Here is a 17,556-nt window from a genome sequence, read left to right as displayed (position 1 = left end):
GCTGCTACCTGTAGATCATTTCATACACTACTTTTACCGCAAATATAAAGGCGGGAAAGTCTAACTCGCATATTCTCACGAAACACGTTGATTGATGGTCGATTTTCTCACTCTAATTGTAAGATAATCACCAGTTATTCTTTAATCGTGGTTGTGTGAACATTAACATACTTAGATGAAGTTTGGCATCCAGGTTTAGTTTATTCCGACTCAACATGCTTACATTCCAGTACTGAATTTGACCATACACAATATTCTGGAAAGATACTCGAACTTTCAAGTATAACAAGAACACTGGGTAATTACTTGATGGAACAAAACATGTATTAACTATAAATACGAACAAGTTGTATGTATATCTTCACAGTGGTAACTTAAAGAACAGAAATGAAATATCCATTACTCCAAAGACTTCAAGCAATCTTGGAATCTAGTGTGCATTGCGGAATAAATGGAATATGTACCTCAGTACTTCAGAAAGTTACATTGAGCTCACAATTGTCAGTTGACAGAGCATGTATATTTGGCATGTGTGTGTGATCTCTTTATTCTATACATACAACGGCATTTAAATATAGCATTAATAACAACGAAGTATTTAACAGACAAAATTGCGGAAGATTGTAGTGATCGATTAAATGGTGAGCTTTTTTTATAACTATGCTATTGATTTCACCTTGATTGCTACCACTCGTGTGATCTTGATTCTTCAATACCATTTCCTATACTTATTTACACATTTAGTATCCGTTTGCTTCCAGATATTCTCTATCAATACTTGGATTCATCAGACAGATCCCAAGAGTATATACGGTCGTAATCATTATTCAACAATATGTTGGTTTATGTTGTATATTGATAAATGTATACCTGTATCAGATTTTCGTTGTTTGAATAATTGATTGATACCTTATTCTGATGTGATTGCTGATTTGATGTGATAATGCTCAAATGATATACCAATTCATCTTTGGCTTGCTTAAAATCATAAAACATTATGGTGAGAATAACTAATATACAATGGTAATATTCACATAAAATCAATATCTGTAACAATAATGAGAATGCATTCCACATTTCCTCGAGAAGTCTGTAGAGAAATGATTCATTACTCTATGCTTTCAAAATAAAAATCTTCTTGTTAGATGTAACGAGATATACTATAAGCTTCAGGCATTCACTAGCAAACTCTTACACAATAATTACTATAGTACAAATGTTATATGTTTATGTTTTATAGTACAATCGGCAGTCATTGCTGGTCTCTTGTGACAGAGCTACCACATCAGGACCCAAGACCACACCACAAGACTAAGAAAAACTTTTAAACGATTTTTGAACAATTTTGAATGACTTTTGAAAAATTGAGAACGATTTTAGTCGCGATTCGAACTTTTTTTTTATCTGACTCTAAATCCTAGTTGACTTTAAACCCTCTTCTCCCAGTTCATCATTATTGAAGTAACTTTCATTCATATAACTATGAATTTCTTGACATCGATATGGCTTTAAGCACAAGTTATACTGTTCCGATTGTAACGTGGTTGCTTAAGTCTGACGGGAGCTCTTGTCGGCTCAGGTCCCCAAGTATCCTCCCACTTATCATCGATTATTTACAAAATTCCATTGGAATCTTCCAAATACATAATCTCAAAAAATTTCAGATCCACCTCAAGAACATCGGTTACAACAAACAAAAAGTGAAGAACTCCAAAATTTACGAGCCGCAATATTCTACGCTATTCTTCTTTTCCATAATGGAAGTAAAAAGTTGAATAATCTTTTACACAGTTGAATGTGTAGTTGAAACGACGTCTTAAGCTACGATTCTTGATCTGTTATCGAAACCTACAATCCTTTACAAATCGAATTTTTAATCAATGAAATGATAGGATGCTCACAAATACACGAGCTACTAATATACTATATATTGCGAATAGAGGCTTTTTTCTAATGAATCATTGATACTAAAATGAGGTTGATTGATGAAGATTCCTAAAAACTAAACACATTAACTTCACATTTACACAGACAAACTGAATTTTCCCATTGATGTGACATATGGTATTTTTATGTTTTAAGATGTACCATGTTTCAAAGCAAGACATGAAATATTTCTACTAGCAATTTGTAACTTGATTAAAGTTTAAGAATATACCTCTTTATTTACCATTATATTGTTTTTCCTTTATGATTACTTATCAATGTATTTGACACTCCCTGTTCATACCTATGTAGGTAGCTGATAGATGTGTACATTTTCTGGCCGATAGGTATATGACTTGAATTGACACGCCAATATTATTGCCATTTTTTGTATTGGCATCATGTAGATACCAATACTCTTAGGTAATTTTAATAATTAGTTCCATTAGTTCAACTTACTTCTACGTATAGTTCTGCACGAAAGAGATACAAGAGAATTCTAGCTTGCCATACCTTTGGTTTGATAGTAACGCCACGGTACTTACCTATAAACTGGCATGTATCTCTTACATTGAGAACTATGTTCAACGTTAACAAACCGTGGAGTAATTCTCTCAAACCTCGCGAAAAATCCGAGTACTCAATTTTATTGTAATTTTTCTTCGATTTTTCAAGAATCACTCTAATTACACTGCGCAACCATGCACTGAATCAATGCACTGAATGAGTAAAACACAAGCAAGATTCAGTGGGGGAACAAACTGCATAATGGTCTGACAGTGGCCAAATGCTGTACGTTGTATTTCTATGACATCATACGACAAAATAAAACCTCATTCTACTTACGCCAAAGATGATTTGCCATAACATTCCATGATAGAATACCAGAACTGCGAATCACATTGAAATCAGATATGATACTTGATGCGAATGTACACCATGTTCATCAACTAATCACTATTCGTGCAACCAATACATTATCATTACAATACCAATATTACCAATACAATATGTTATCATGTCATGTGAATTATCAAGTGTTCCGAGATGTGTGATGGAAAATGGTATGTACTTCTCATATCCTAATGAGCGAACTTGTAAGTCCCTAAATTCACCAAAGCATCAAAGTGCCATACAATGTGCAATTTTCGAGAGCTAAATTTAATTCTTATTGATATGATCACTGGCGATCCCTACCTAGCCATAATAATTACGTCGTTTCGTTTATTTGAAATAAATGAACGACCACGAGAACTAATAACTTTAGACAGCACTATTCGATTTACTTTTACAATGACTTTTTCAACTATAGGAATTCAATATCTCCGTTTCATTACTTAGACAACGGAGAAATTTTTAATTTTCAAGTTTACATAAATTATGAATGTTTTCGATGCAGTTAACGCATAATGGGATAAGTTTTGCAATAATTGATAGCTGCACGATATAATCACTCTTCTGAATTACCCGCAATATCGACGATTTTCCTGGAGGAATCTTGATGATTTATACTCAAAGATACAAATTTAAAGAATTAAAAAAATTGAGAAATATAGGTTTTACAGCAGTTAACTTATTGTTAGTCGTACCGTTTGTTTTATTTCACGGCGAAATCTTGTCTTTATTCCTGCAAATTCTATTAAATGTGGTAAAATTTAATTAGCTACGCATTTTGTAAAAAAAATTTCTTCATTGTACTTCTGATATATCAAATCTATTTCCTCTATCCAAAATCCGCTACACTATTACTATATTATTGCTTTTTCCAGTGTTCAACAGTTGAGAACGAAAAAGGTGACGTAATGCTGCTGCTATGTTACTGTAAGGCAATGTTCTATTGGATTGCTATTGTGTTTATTATAGATAGCTTACTTTAATTGAGTTAATAATAATCTTTTTGTCGTAACTGTGTATAATTCGGTATGATACAAATTGAAGACCTTTATTTGGCGTTCTAAATATCACAGAAGTAACTTTCTGTAACTCAAAAAAGAATTTTGAGACTTAATATGACGTCTGCAGCAAAATGCAAAATGCACTTGGTTTCCTAAGTTATGCTTTGCCTTGAATCAATTTTGAAACGAACTCTTCAGATACGTAGCATAAGTGTGTGACTTAAATCTATCAACATATTGAAAGTACCGTACATAATCTAATAATGATACCTGTGCAAGAAGTGTTCGAGATGGAGGATGAAAGTAGACTAGCCAACGAAGCTCATGTGATGACAGTTGGTGTATCACGACCGGTATGCTCTTTGAGTTTACTCAATTGTAGAGCGATATTTAAAAGTGGTGCTAACACTTCTTGAGGATCTTTGTTGTAAGTCGATGGGTCAGATTCATAACTCTCGACATAGAGTCGAATCGTTGCCCCAGAACTGCCCGTTCCTGATAAGCGAAAGATTATGCGAGATCCATCTTCAAATAATATTCGTAAGCCCTGTAGACACGTATTGATAGGATATATATAAATGACAACCATATTATGAGGCTGGTTCTTTGAAGTACTTCTGAATTGGCGTTTGATTTATACCAACCTGTTTGTTAGCGACATTGCCGTCGATTAGATCTTTGTATGAATAATTATCAGCATTTTTAACAACATATGATTTATCGCCATTTGTGAGCTTTGTTCCTTTGAAACTAGCACTGGTAATATGTTCTTCGAGTTCAACCATCATTTGATTTGCAGACTCAGATGCGCAATTTTCATAATCATACCTAGAAGTGAATGAGCTTTGCATAAAGATTACCTGTCACACGAGAACTTTTGCTTATTCAAGTATGTATAGTCTTTTATCCCTTTTTCTTCTATTATGGTAACGTTTATTACTTGGACGAGACATTTATCAATACCTCACTCAACCAATGTTCATGCAGAGCTTCTTCAGATTAATTTCAATATGTACCTTGTAAAAAAGTTCCTGCCATATTTGGTCCAATGTCCTTGCAGAATTTCTTCAACTGATTTACCTGAATACGCTACAATACTGAGCCAGGCAAGGCATGCCCAAACACCATCCTTTTCACGAATGTGATCAGACCCAGTGCCAAAACTTTCTTCTCCACACAAAGACAACAGTCCCGCATCCATCAGATTACCTGAGAAAAGTCAGCATAAATAATTTTAAATTAAGTCATAAAATTCGCGCACCCGTTTAAAATTTTGAAATCATATTTATACCCACCAAAATACTTCCATCCAGTTGGCACCTCGAAGCAACAAGCATTAGCTGCAGCAGCTACTTTATCAAGAGCACAACTAGTAGGCATGGATCGAGCATATCCCATAATTCCGTTTTCTCTGAAGTATGGAATCGAGGTGAAATTAGCTGCTATAACTGCCACAGAATCAGAGGGATTGACAAAGAAAGCATTTTTCCCCAAAATCTGGAAAAAAAAATCAACTACACAGGTCATATACTTGGACTAATACTTAATCAAGCCTACTCTTTGAGTATTCTTTCAACCACAATTTAGTTAATGCAACTAGAATGAAAAATCCACCATGTTTCTGTCACCATCGCCATCAAAAGCTGCACCAAGATCATATGGACCATTTTTTACAGAATCCACAAGGTCTGATGCATAAGTTAAATTGGGATCAGGGTGGAGACCACCAAAATCTTCTAGTGGAACAATATTGACGGTATTGGCAGCAGAAGCACCTAATTCAGTTATGAATATACGCTTCACATATGGTCCAGTAACTGAAATCACAATCCAACAGGAGTATGAGGAGTTCTTATCATAACCGTTGAGATAGTCTACCTAGTATAGAATAGGCGAAAATCTCACCTCCATTCATGGAGTTAATCAGAACTTGAAAAGCAGCTCGTTCAGGAGTTCCATGAATCAATTTTTTTAAACTTGAAAAATCAAATATCTCCTTCATAAGTTCGACATAGTCATTAACGGAATCAATGACGTTGACAGTGAAATTCTTCCCATCAACTTGTATGGTAGTACTCTGAATTTTAGAGACGTCGATGTCAATCCCTGGGGCAATTTTGTAGCTTTCCAAAACTTTGGTGATCTCATAAATTTTATTAGTAACATCATCGGGAGCAGGCCCACCATTCTCGCAATTGAATTTTATACCAAAATCAGCATCAGGTCCACCAGGATTATGAGAAGCCGTTAGAAGAATTCCACCGATTGTTCCATACTTGCGGATAATAGCAGAAACAGCTGGGGTTGAAAAAATCCCATCTTGACCCACGATCAACTTTGCTATCTGTTAAAAAATTAATTTATATCTCATAGTTTGCTGCGTTTTTATTGATGTCAACTCTTAAAACGGGTCATTAGAACTTTAACAGAATGACAAGACTCAAACATGTTTATAAATTTACGATCCAAGATTATTTGTAGATGATAAAGTCCTTACCAGTAGTTTAAAATTAACTCCGTCAATTATATGGAACTTCATTCTGAGATATTTTTTTATAATCAATGACTAGAACTATACATAATTTAACAGATGAGTCTTGTCTTACGTAACGATCAATCAATGGTCACAGTAAGATCATGATTCTCCACCAATGAAAAATGTTAACTGACACCTGGCTATAATTATTGATCTTAATTGGTATGATCATATGATATTGCTATCACAGAATGATAATGATAGTAAAAACATAATACACACGAATATCTCACAACTCTACAAATATAATTACAACACAAAGATTTCCTGCGTATGAGTTTGGAGTTTTCTGTAAAGCTAGCGAATACTATACCACAGTGATCCATGAAGTAAAATATTTGAAGAACTTGGCAAAGCACCGGAGTCGGTTAATGACCTGCTTCTCATGTGTATGTTGAAACGCACAAATTTAAGCTCCATTGGATGTTGTGAAGCCATTGCTAATGACATATCAACGAATTTGACGTACCCCGTTAGCTGCAGTAATTCGTATGATCTTGGCGATTGCCTCTTTGCAATAGTAACGACCATCTCCTCCAACAACTAATGTGGATCCCGTCAAACGATCACCAAGAGCTCCCAAGATTGATTGAATGAAATTTTCGGTATAATGCTCCTGTGTGAAAACTTTTACAGCTTTTCGAAGTCCCGAGGTACCCGGCTTTTGACCCTCGTAAACTGTAGTTGGAACAATCACGCTCGAAATATTGTTGAACATGGTATTCTACCTCTGACAATACGTATATAAAAGCGTAATAATGTGGCTTAATGGCATACAATAATAATAAAGTTTAATAGTTTGCAGAATCAAAATTTTCCAACAAAATTGACCAGAAGCCCTATCCGCTCTCCGCGGTTGCTAGCAGACTAAATTTTATCTGCCAATGACACACAAGGGCATGGATCTCCTATGCAATCTACTACAGAAGCGAAAAACATTGACTCTCGTCTCTCCGTCGATGCATTCAAACTTTTCGCACCGAGAGGCCGTGAAATTATCACAATCATCACGTACGTACGTACAAATTCGATGCGGTTCATATTTTTGTCATCGTAAGAATATGGAGTACGGTACAGAGACGGAACCGGGGCCGATGACATCACGGAGGTTCCTGACCTGGTCCTTTTGATTTGGAAAAAGGCATCGTAGCCGTGGGCAATCGATTCACAAACTGAAAAACAAGAGCGAATATTGTAATTGAAATATGTAATTTTTGAGAGCAAAGCCAAACCATATCTATCGAATAATTGATTAGCGTTCGAGTTGAATGTTTATTAATATGAGAGAGAGAGATGTTAGTGATGTTGCTGAACATTCATCTTCAGAAACCGAATTTTTCCTCGTTACAATTCAGAAAAAATTAAGTAGTTCAAATTGATTCATTACTTGAGAATCCACTCCAATTTTCATTGTTTACCTGTACCTCTAGATGCCTCCTGTTGATGGCAAATCAGTAGCAGTCATCATCTCGCGATACAATAAAAGTAGATAAGGGTCACAAAAATCATTTTGGAACTCTGCTAATGCCTTGATGACACTGTCCCACTTTGTAATTTTAATAATATGCATTAGCGTTATTACTAGATGCAATTACTACCATATTGTTATACTCAAGTAGTTGATATTGTATTCTAAAAATTTGATCCCCCGATAAACAATACTATCTATATTTATCCTTGATGCAAAATGTATTTACAAAGTGCCCCAGTGTAGCTCAAAATTCCAACATTATAATTATCATCATACATGCAGATATGGTATTAACAAGACAATATAATGAAGTAAATTAACCAAAGCTTATCACAAATCAATGTTTGATCGTATGTTTCCTGGCCATAATTTTTCCAACTACCATTCAATGTCAAGTGACACAATGAGAACGACACGTGTAGTTTATTGCAAATTTCTATTTGAGGATATGACCCAATTTTCGAAATGAGGACAAGTTAAACTGATATTAAATTATGCGGACTTCTTATCACCAAAAAAAAAAAAAAAAACAGTTTGAAAGTTTTCATCTCGACCTCTGAATTATCAATGTTTGATATTTGTGGCTACATCTTCAAGGTCAATAAAAGGAGAACACTGCATGTGTCGGTTAGCTAAATACAAAAATTATTACCATAACTTTTACACAGTTTACTATGGGTCAATCTAATATTATAGAATTTATAAGCATCATGTTCGGGATGATATAAATAACTGTCCACCTTTGGTCTGTTTCATTGTGATAGAACTAACTCCTAGGATTGTAGAACGTTAAGAAAGTATCTAGAATAATGGTGACATCAAAACCTAAAATAGATTTTTTTTTCATATATTTTGAAATTCCATATCAAATGCAGCACTCGACTTACTAACAACATGTTTTTGCTGATGGTCACTTCGTTAGAAAAGAAAATTATTTATAAAATGTTCACTATTCCTAGTCAACAAATGTCTTTGCTCACCCTGTATGTGTAAAGGAGCAAAATAAGACGTCATAATCTTTGGGGCATTGAGGCAATTTAACTTTTTTTCCTCGATCACCCATCATTGCCTAAAACAAAAAAGAAAAAAGATAACGACGAACAGAGGGGATGATGGATATTACGTCACTGTGAAACAAGTATAACAGTATAGGATAGAAAGCATAGAGCGGGATGTCTCCAAGTTTGTCAGTTTGAATCAAACCTTTAGTCAGAAAGTGTGGTGTATAATTAGTTCAGAGACGTTAATTTCAAATTTCCTCAACCGGAAAGATAAGAATTATAAACATTAATTGCCTTGAGACAGTGATAACGTGAACTTAACAGCGGAATTAAATCAAACATGTTTGCATACGCACTGTTAAAAGGGAATAAGACCTTTGAAGCAAGAAATCTTTTGATGAAAAATCATATGATGATCTCATGTAAATGTTCTTACGCAGTTGTGAATAAAAAATAACAGTTCACAGAGAACTTTACAAATTTTTCATCCAACTCCCGAACAGGAGGCCAGTCACAGCAGCTCAAAAGTATAACAATTCATTCAATACATCACACACTCATATCAATAATCAACGTCTCTTATTGGAAGCAAGCATATCAGCTAACTTGCTAGTAAGGTGCATCAATATAAACGCCAAATATTCTGGAAAATGAATGCATGGTCTGTAATGCATTGAAATTTACCTAATTCCATTCTTTAAGCACACCTACTTTCCATCTTTACTGAATAAAAGAGAGGATTTTATGAATTGCAACCGAATACCGCATCTGTCTATCATTAGTAGTGTCAATTAGTGGTGTCAAGGCATAATACTACTAATTTCAATAGTGGTATGTATGTATCAAGTTCCAGTGATCTGAATTATTTTTCCATTTACAGTCTCAGATTTTAAATATAATGGATATATAAGTCTAATGCAATTGAAATGCAGTAAAGTGTTAAAAAAGTTTACATATTGAAACAAAGTGCTCACGATTTCAAATTAACTTAACTATGACTTAAAAGTGCCAAAAGTAAATCACAAATGTACAATATTTCAAAATCCTGCAGGAATCCTATTGAAACACAAATGAAACCAAAAAGTAAACCACAAGGACTGAGAGAAGGTCATGAATATTCGTTAAAGCAGAGCATACTTTCTGTGAAGGATGATACCTCTGACCAATTACAAGGTAATGGAACCAACTTAGTCAATCCATCGAAAAAAATTTTATTACTAGTTTAGTGAGACTTAAACTATTTCATTAGACTGTTTGAGCAGATCGAATGCAAACTATCCACAGGAATTGACCGATATCATTTTAACAGTGCATAAAACAAAACAAGATATGTACGAACGAAAACCAAGACGCGCCCGCAGTGTGGGTCGAGGTTCTCCATCGCAAGATAGTGGATCTGAGAGTGCTCCTTTACTAAATTCTGGGTCTTATACAAGTATATGGCCTATGATTTTTCATGATTCAGAAACCAGTGATTTAGACTCGAGTCCTACTGCAGGTTCACCCAGGTAACATCTTATATATTAATTGATTCCATTCCTTGACCTTTGTCTTTAGTTGAGGGCTTGACAAATTTACTCTCCTTACTCGAGAACTGATCCTTATGTTTTAGTCAGCCGGATCGTTACAAATATTTATGTGTCAATCACCGATCTGCCATTGTAGAATTCATATTCTTGAATTTTCTAGATATGGCAGTGCAGGAACGTCAAGTCAAACCTCTGTGACAAATTTATCAAGAAAATTGCCTATTCTAGCACAGAGTAGTCCATTGCTCACATCCAACACAATGAACATGCCATCACCACCTTTATATTTACAAGAGGGATACTACCAAATCCATAATTCTTTATCCGATTTGGTAAGATACCCAGCCTCATTTTGGCTTTTTACATTTGTGGTGGTGAAAATATTTTCTCTGTAGAACTGAGAAATTCATAAATGAAAATAAGTTCTATAATTGATGTGTGATTTTTCATAGTTATCAGAGGATACGAGCTATAAAAAGAGCACTCCGCAAACAACAGTAACAGAAGTGGCCAGAGGATTTTTGCCAGGTCCTCTACCTCTGATACAGGAACCACAGCCAATATCTTCAAAGGATAACCGACGCACACAGAGCTCCTTAATAACCGTGTAAGCCATGCTACATAAAAGGTCCATATAATACTCATGTAGGTCTCAACTAATTTCTATCATGCCAACAATTTCCCTCATTTGAATTTCTACTAAAGCATGCACATTAGCCAATTACTTTCAATCATACTCTAGTTTCTGTAAACTGCTACTTTTATAGACACACCTCTCTAGATATGGCAAAAGGTTATCTGGTCAAAAATGGTAAATTACACAATCATTTAAATGCTGTATGCTAAGCATGCGAATTTGTTACAACCTGTAGATACCATCTATGAGGAATGTAACTTGTAATGGATAATCTTGTTGAAAAATTTTGATAAGCTTCGAACTTGAAGACCTCAAATAATAATTACTCGACAGACGTTACCGATTACTGATATGGAAAAAAACCAAGGACCACAAAATTTTATTGCAAATATTCTTTTTACACTGATATGATCATCATAACTGTTGATATCAATTCGTTTCATATGAGCCCGAATGACAAGAGTATTGATGTTTTGTTCATTATTCCATTATCCTTTATCGTTACGTGAGCTGATGTATAAATCAACAAAGGTTTCATCAGATCCATTCGCAGAAATATACTGCGCAACATCTATTTAGTAGCAGAAATTTATAAGCAATCCATGGAAAAACACAAATTCATCATTGATATTTTGTCCTATAGGATAAGAAAAAACCACGCAATAATATATTCAGCTTCAGCCAACAATAAAATTGTGGAATCTCCATAAATTCGAGTTGCTACCATAAAAAACTATTTCAACGCCCTGAGTTGAAATGATCTATCATTACAACTGCGTTCAATGGCCTTGACTTGATAGGCATTACATATCTTCTCTTAAAAAAGAAACCAAAGCTAGAGCAAATACATTCCTCAAAACTTCTCAAGGTACACTTATTTTTTGACCAAAAAATTGCTCAACTTCAAACGCTCGAATCTCAGTGAAAAATCCTCGTAGAATATTGAAAGAAAGAGCATTTTGAAGCTTAGAGTCTTGACTTTAAGATGCTCATCGAAAAATTGGTCTCAGCCACTCGTGGCCGAGTTGATGACTCTGTGAATTCGGAGAAGCAGAATCACCCTAACGATTCGTTGAGTTTACAGCATCGCATGGGACGGGGGATTTTTTTTTATTCAAATGTCAGACGTGTCAACTGAAGGTCAGTCTTTTACCTTCAAAACGATTTTTTGAAAACGATCATACGATTTTTTCCCCCCGAGCTATTGGCGTTTTAAGCAGAAATGAAAAATCGGAGCCTCATGAACTGAACGGCATTTTGAAGAGTGGGTTTCAAGCATCAGAATCCTAGAAGGGGGGCCATCTTGTCTAGATCTTTTCACAGATCTACGATAGATCAAAGTACGAGTTTGAATAATCGTATTTCCAGTATCAATTTTCAAAGCAAATCACGATCGCTTGACCGGAGGGATTTAAAATTTGATACGAGCGTTGGAAAGTAGAGGAATGGAGCTTCAATTTCTATTTTCAAAAGTTCTTTTGCGATGATCCAGGCATCTGCCACGTTCAGCCAAACTTTTCGAGTCCATTTCTGCTCAAAACGCCAATAGCTCGGGGGGAAAAAATCGTATGATCGTTTTCAAAAAATCGTTTTGAAGGTAAAAGACTGACCTTCAGTTGACACGTCTGACATTTGAATAAAAAAAAATCCCCCGTCCCATGCGATGCTGTAAACTCAACGAATCGTTAGGGTGATTCTGCTTCTCCGAATTCACAGAGTCATCAACTCGGCCACGAGTGGCTGAGACCAATTTTTCGATGAGCATCTTAAAGTCAAGACTCTAAGCTTCAAAATGCTCTTTCTTTCAATATTCTACGAGGATTTTTCACTGAGATTCGAGCGTTTGAAGTTGAGCAATTTTTTGGTTAAAAAATGGGTGTTCCAGAAGTTTTGAGGAGTGTACAAAGAGATATGATTACCTTCATCTAAAAATGTGGCTGGTCAATCGATTAAGAAAATTAACACCTAGTCCACTATCTGAGGAAAACAGATAAGCAGGTGAAACAATGTTGCGAAGATATAAAGGAGCTTTCTTTGTAAGAATTATAAAGCTACAACTGCACATTCAACTTTTCCAAAATTTGTAGCAGAACTGATTCAACACAACATAAAGGAAGGTTAAGTTCATATTTGAACACAGATTACTTAAATTTTCTGTCCAAATGATTATCAAAAAGAATTTTTTCTCGCACGCGAAAGAATTATTATCTATATTATTCATGTTTATAATTTTATCAACAATTAGAATATTTTATAAATCCGAATAAAGCTGTGGGTAACAACCCCTTGTTTAGCAAATGCTTGCAGCCCCAACAGGGGAGTGCAATGCACTGCCTGGTTTGGTTACTGGAGTATGAATAAACCCCTGCCAAATCTCCTAAAGTCAGAAACGAATATGGTGTATGGAACAAACTCACATTATAGTATAGGACTAGGTAGGACTATAGAATGGTAAGGGGGTAATGCTCTGTCTGTTGCCCGGGTAACGGGCTATTGAGTTCAATGTCCCTACCAAGGGTAACCACCCTTCTCTGCTCAATACACACCCAGCAAATCCGTGTATTGATGAGTTTGAAATGTGGCTTCTACATATTAGCTGTTATCACGCAGTAGACTTTTTCATGGATTATTGAAATTTTGAATATTATTGTTGTATATACAAATTCTATTCCTATTTCACTTCAAAAGCCAAAATGCAAAAAGGTATGGGATGGGTCGCTGAAAAAATGTTTAAATATGTAAGATGTTTCATTGATCAATAATGAATAGTAAACAGGATTATGAGATTATCACATTTTTTAGATTTTCAATATGGAACACAATATTGGGATCCTCATTGTTAACCATGCCATGGGGTGTGGCAATGGCAGGACTTATCCCTGGGATAGGACTTATGTTGGCTATGGGAGCTCTTTGTCTCTACACCGCTTATAGATTGTTGCAAGTTCACAAATACCATGGTAAAATTTGAGGGACATAATTGGAACAATAATAGTAAATCGTGCAAAGAATGAGTTGTGATTAATTTCATATCCTTATAGGAGCAGACAGAGGAGAAGTTACTGGACTCAGCCGTGCCTTACTGGGCCCTTGGGCAGAATATATAGCTAAAATTTTCAGCATCACAGTTATGCTGGGGGCAAATATAGCATACTGGATTTTGATGTCAAACTTTTTGTACTATTCAATAAATTTTTTCTACGGTAAGTTACATTGGCTGTAATGAATGGAACTGATATTGAATTAATTGTAGGGGTATTTGAACATGCAAAGATATGCATCACGATATTTTAATCAAGAGTTTATGCAAATTTTACAGATAACATTGCAGGCCTACCGCTTCATCCCCCTTTTACAAATGAATCTCGTCCAATCGAAGGTGCTTTTTTCATAATTGCAGTAAGCTCACCTACCTCTTATAAACCTAATCGACTATTTTTTGTGTCATAGTTTTGTGCCCTGGACAAGTACTAGTTAACGAGACCAATATTCAGTATGTCCACGAGTATTCGTACGATAACTTGGGGCCGTATTGGGATCTATACAAAACAGTTCCAATATTTTTGGCAATTCTTATATTCCCCCTGCTCAACTTCAATAGTGCAACATTTTTCATGAAATTCAATTCTCTCGGTGAGTCTAACTTCGGATGTGAACGACTTTCTTACATATAATGGGTTAAGAGATGTATTCAGCAAAATTCTATTTTACCAATTGATTCTATTTTTAGGCACGATTTCCGTTGTTTACTTGATTGGGTTCGTATTGGTTAAATCAACCACATGGGGAATTAATATGAATAATGAGGAATGGAAGAGCAGTTGGGAATTACAACCGAGTTTTCCTGCATTGTCTGGTATGCTGGCACTGTCTTTTTTTATACATAACATTATTATCACCATAATGCAGAACAATCACAACCAACAAAATAATGTAAGTAAACCTTTTTTTTTCTGGACATGAATTTAATCTGACAATATCAACTAGTGGTCATGGACCACCACTATTTCCAGATCAAAATCAAATGAGCTGCATCTGTTTAGCACTTGCAGTTGTAAAGAGTAGTAAAGGAATAAATTGTAATTTCTTTCAGGGTAGAGATCTGACAATAGCTTACGTTTTAGTCACGATAACTTACATTGTCATTGGAAGTATATTCTATGTATGCTTTCCACTTGCTAAATCCTGCATCGAAGATGTAAGTATCCAATTTTGGATTGCTATTGAACTATTTTGAAAATAATTGATTAGTGTAAATATAAGGCCTTGAATCAAAAGTGATGAGATACCATTTATTTTCAGAACCTATTGAATAATTTCCAAAAATGGGATGCTCTGACCGTGGGTGCTCGAGTTGTTTTGCTGTTTCAGTTACTAACAGTATATCCACTAATAGCATACATGCTGCGAATTCAAATATTATCTGCGATTTTTACAACCCCTAATTACAACAGAGTTTATGTACTCGCCGTGAATTTTATAGTAATAACTATATGTGTACTGTTTGCAATATTTATGCCACGGGTAGGCACAATAATCAGATACACAGGTGCAATGAGCGGCTTCATCTATGTTTTCACATTGCCTAGTTTACTGCATTTAGTATCTATGCAAAGACGAGGCAAATTAACACTTTTGTCTATAATATTGCATCTGAGTATTCCAGTAATTGGTGGCTCTAATCTGGCAGCACAATTTTTCATCAGCGATGGTTGATGACGGGCAACAAACCCATTCCAAATTTATAGATTTCATTTTGCGATGGAAATGACATTTATATTTAGGGTATTCCATGAGCCCGTCTAACACTAAGTTAGTTACAAGTCTTGTTTCAGTGGAATAGGTTCGTTTAAATTGATGAAGTCATGCTATCAAAAATACATTTGCAGTTATTACTATTACTTGAAATGGACTTTTATTGATAATAAATGATCATCATGTACAGGATCTGACCATAAATAAATTGGAGAATAAATTTGATAACTCAATGTGATTTGAATCATTCATTGAGTTTTTAAACATCATCATAGACAAATTGGTCAATTTTTTTCACAAATATATCACCTATGTTTTACCTAAAAGGAATCACAATCAAGAACCAAATCTTCAAGATATCAAATAATTCCAACTTGAAATAACTACACTCGTTTAATGAACTGTATCTGAAGTGAACTCACTGTGTTATCGCTGCATTTTTGTAGACCCAAACAGTATCAACACCATGACCAAGTATTGCAATAGGCTCCAAGTTGGGTAACGGAAAACGACAGGCAACTATCACACTCTCACTCCTCAGTTCTGCTATGAATTTCTGTTCAACCTTATCCATCTGCAAAATTAGCCCAAATTTCAGTATCAATAATTTGCCAAACCAACTGGTAATTGTGAGAAACCCCAAAACTACAATCGTATCACTATAACTTGGCTCACCATTTGCTCTACTCCGAATACAACGACATTGTCATACTTTTCCAAGTTAAATTTCCAAAGATCTTTTCTGAAAAATGTTACTTTTGCGGACAATCTTTGCGTTAATGCAATGAATCTTGAATATACAACAAGCCATGGGTTCAATTCGACACCATCAGCTGTGAATCCCTTTCTAGCTGCAGCAAAAACCTGAAAAGTAGTAAGCAACCAAATACGAGAGCCTATCTTTAGATATGATTCATTTGATCAAGCGAATAAAGTCAAATAGTAGCTGATCTTTTTTCCTAACATACATATAGAATTTCTCTAATAGTTCTATGCTTTTATATTAAACCTATAATCGTTTCCGGCATAATATCCATACTGGATACTTCATAAAAAATAAATCACGTTAACGACCAATAATCATTATCAGCTCCATCAGTAGAAGAGACTGGCAGGACCTACTATACGTCCATCTCCACTGCCTAGATCGACCAAGGTACCGGAGCGGCCTTTCAAAGCTTGCAGCACATTATCTACTTGTTGAGTAGTCGCTGGTACATATGGTAGACAAATCCTACGTAGGGCTGGACTAACGAATGGAAGACAGATTGCACTGATGGCTACAGCAGCACCTCCTACGATCAATAATTCTTGAAAAGCGGTAGACAGAGGACGGACAAAATATAAAGCCTTTTGGATGGATCTGATCAAGAGTATGTTTTAGCCTGGATCTAGAATGATATAGAATTCAAAATTAAGGATAACCTCTCACCAGTAATTCCGACTAGAATAAATCCGGTATGCGATAGCCCTCTTTTCGCACCACTGTTTGATGGTTTACTTTGCAACGGCAGTTCCGTCATATTTATGCATGAGTATAATAAGATAGTTATATAATATTACAGCTAATACTGCCATCAAGATATCCGAACATTCACTTTGAAACACGCTTTGAAATATCCGCCAGAGATTCGTATCCGCTTTGTATAAGCATACCGTTGAGTGTAGACGTTGAGTGAAGATAGTGTAGATAGGACCCATTCTAGAGTAAATAATTTCCGACCAATGCATGTGTCCCGATTGACCGGTAGAAAGAACAGTGTAGCCAATCCATAGATAGTAGCTATAGGTTGGCGTGTTACTTAG

The 17,556-nt window shown here is 35.3% G+C and overlaps 3 protein-coding genes across 13 annotated transcripts; 1 reads left to right on the top strand and 2 right to left on the bottom strand.

The window, feature by feature from the left end:
* Positions 1-181: 181 nt before the first annotated feature.
* LOC105692766 (phosphoglucomutase) lies at positions 182-16,310 on the bottom strand. Its single transcript, XM_012412205.4, has 10 exons — positions 16,173-16,310; positions 8,809-8,897; positions 7,377-7,529; positions 6,827-7,035; positions 5,727-6,165; positions 5,436-5,638; positions 5,117-5,318; positions 4,838-5,030; positions 4,466-4,649; positions 182-4,368 (listed from the first exon to the last, which is right to left on the bottom strand). The coding sequence occupies exons 2-10, from the start codon at positions 8,840-8,842 to the stop codon at positions 4,144-4,146; spliced, it is 1,842 nt and encodes a 613-aa protein (XP_012267628.2). The 5' UTR covers positions 8,843-8,897; positions 16,173-16,310; the 3' UTR covers positions 182-4,143.
* On the bottom strand, positions 7,406-17,422 carry LOC105692779 (ATP synthase subunit C lysine N-methyltransferase). Of its 4 annotated transcripts, none has more exons than XM_012412230.3 (5): positions 17,183-17,422; positions 16,873-17,045; positions 16,426-16,614; positions 16,173-16,324; positions 7,406-7,529 (listed from the first exon to the last, which is right to left on the bottom strand). In XM_012412230.3, exons 1-5 carry the CDS (start codon positions 17,271-17,273, stop codon positions 7,523-7,525), a joined length of 612 nt encoding a protein of 203 aa, XP_012267653.2. In that variant the 5' UTR covers positions 17,274-17,422; the 3' UTR covers positions 7,406-7,522. The 4 variants fall into 4 exon arrangements, with proteins under 4 accessions (XP_012267653.2, XP_048509782.1, XP_048509781.1 ...); XM_048653825.1 differs by lacking the exon at positions 7,406-7,529 and adding an exon at positions 8,845-8,897; XM_048653824.1 differs by lacking the exon at positions 7,406-7,529 and adding an exon at positions 15,888-16,099.
* LOC105692741 (sodium-coupled neutral amino acid transporter 9-like) lies at positions 7,537-16,024 on the top strand. 8 transcript variants are annotated; one of them, XM_048653805.1, is made up of 12 exons: positions 7,537-7,551; positions 9,881-10,002; positions 10,139-10,337; positions 10,519-10,690; positions 10,811-10,965; positions 13,798-13,955; positions 14,037-14,198; positions 14,315-14,374; positions 14,446-14,628; positions 14,726-14,928; positions 15,089-15,193; positions 15,298-16,024. In XM_048653805.1, the coding sequence occupies exons 2-12, from the start codon at positions 9,900-9,902 to the stop codon at positions 15,709-15,711; spliced, it is 1,914 nt and encodes a 637-aa protein (XP_048509762.1). In that variant the 5' UTR covers positions 7,537-7,551; positions 9,881-9,899; the 3' UTR covers positions 15,712-16,024. The 8 variants fall into 8 exon arrangements, with proteins under 8 accessions (XP_048509762.1, XP_012267605.2, XP_012267614.2 ...); XM_012412182.4 differs by lacking the exon at positions 7,537-7,551 and adding an exon at positions 9,532-9,660; XM_012412191.4 differs by lacking the exon at positions 7,537-7,551 and adding an exon at positions 9,532-9,660 and having other exon boundaries at positions 10,114-10,337.
* Positions 17,423-17,556: the final 134 nt, after the last annotated feature.

This window comes from Athalia rosae, chromosome 4 (assembly GCF_917208135.1).
Source record: "Athalia rosae chromosome 4, iyAthRosa1.1, whole genome shotgun sequence".
Lineage (NCBI taxonomy): Eukaryota > Metazoa > Arthropoda > Insecta > Hymenoptera > Athaliidae > Athalia > Athalia rosae.
This window is presented reverse-complemented; position numbering and strand designations above follow the sequence as displayed.

Excerpts from the sequence above, each read along its gene's own strand:
- LOC105692766 (XM_012412205.4), bottom strand. The coding sequence starts at position 8,842 with ATGACGTCTTATTTTGCTCCTTTACACATACAGG. Across the intron at positions 7,036-7,376 it reads GAACCGCATCGAATTTGTAC|TTTACGAGGGTCAAAAGCCG; the intron begins GTACGTACGTGA and ends TTCCAACTACAG. Across the intron at positions 5,639-5,726 it reads GATTAACTCCATGAATGGAG|TTACTGGACCATATGTGAAG; the intron begins GTGAGATTTTCG and ends TTGTGATTTCAG.
- LOC105692741 (XM_048653802.1), top strand. The coding sequence starts at position 9,855 with ATGTACAATATTTCAAAATCCTGCAGGAATCCTATTGAAACACAAATG. Across the intron at positions 10,691-10,810 it reads ATAATTCTTTATCCGATTTG|TTATCAGAGGATACGAGCTA; the intron begins GTAAGATACCCA and ends GATTTTTCATAG. Across the intron at positions 14,629-14,725 it reads CATGAAATTCAATTCTCTCG|GCACGATTTCCGTTGTTTAC; the intron begins GTGAGTCTAACT and ends TTCTATTTTTAG.
- LOC105692779 (XM_048653824.1), bottom strand. The coding sequence starts at position 17,273 with ATGACGGAACTGCCGTTGCAAAGTAAACCATCAAACAGTGGTGCGAAA. Across the intron at positions 17,046-17,182 it reads TATTCTAGTCGGAATTACTG|GAGGTGCTGCTGTAGCCATC; the intron begins GTGAGAGGTTAT and ends TATTGATCGTAG. Across the intron at positions 16,325-16,425 it reads TATTCGGAGTAGAGCAAATG|ATGGATAAGGTTGAACAGAA; the intron begins GTGAGCCAAGTT and ends CTAATTTTGCAG.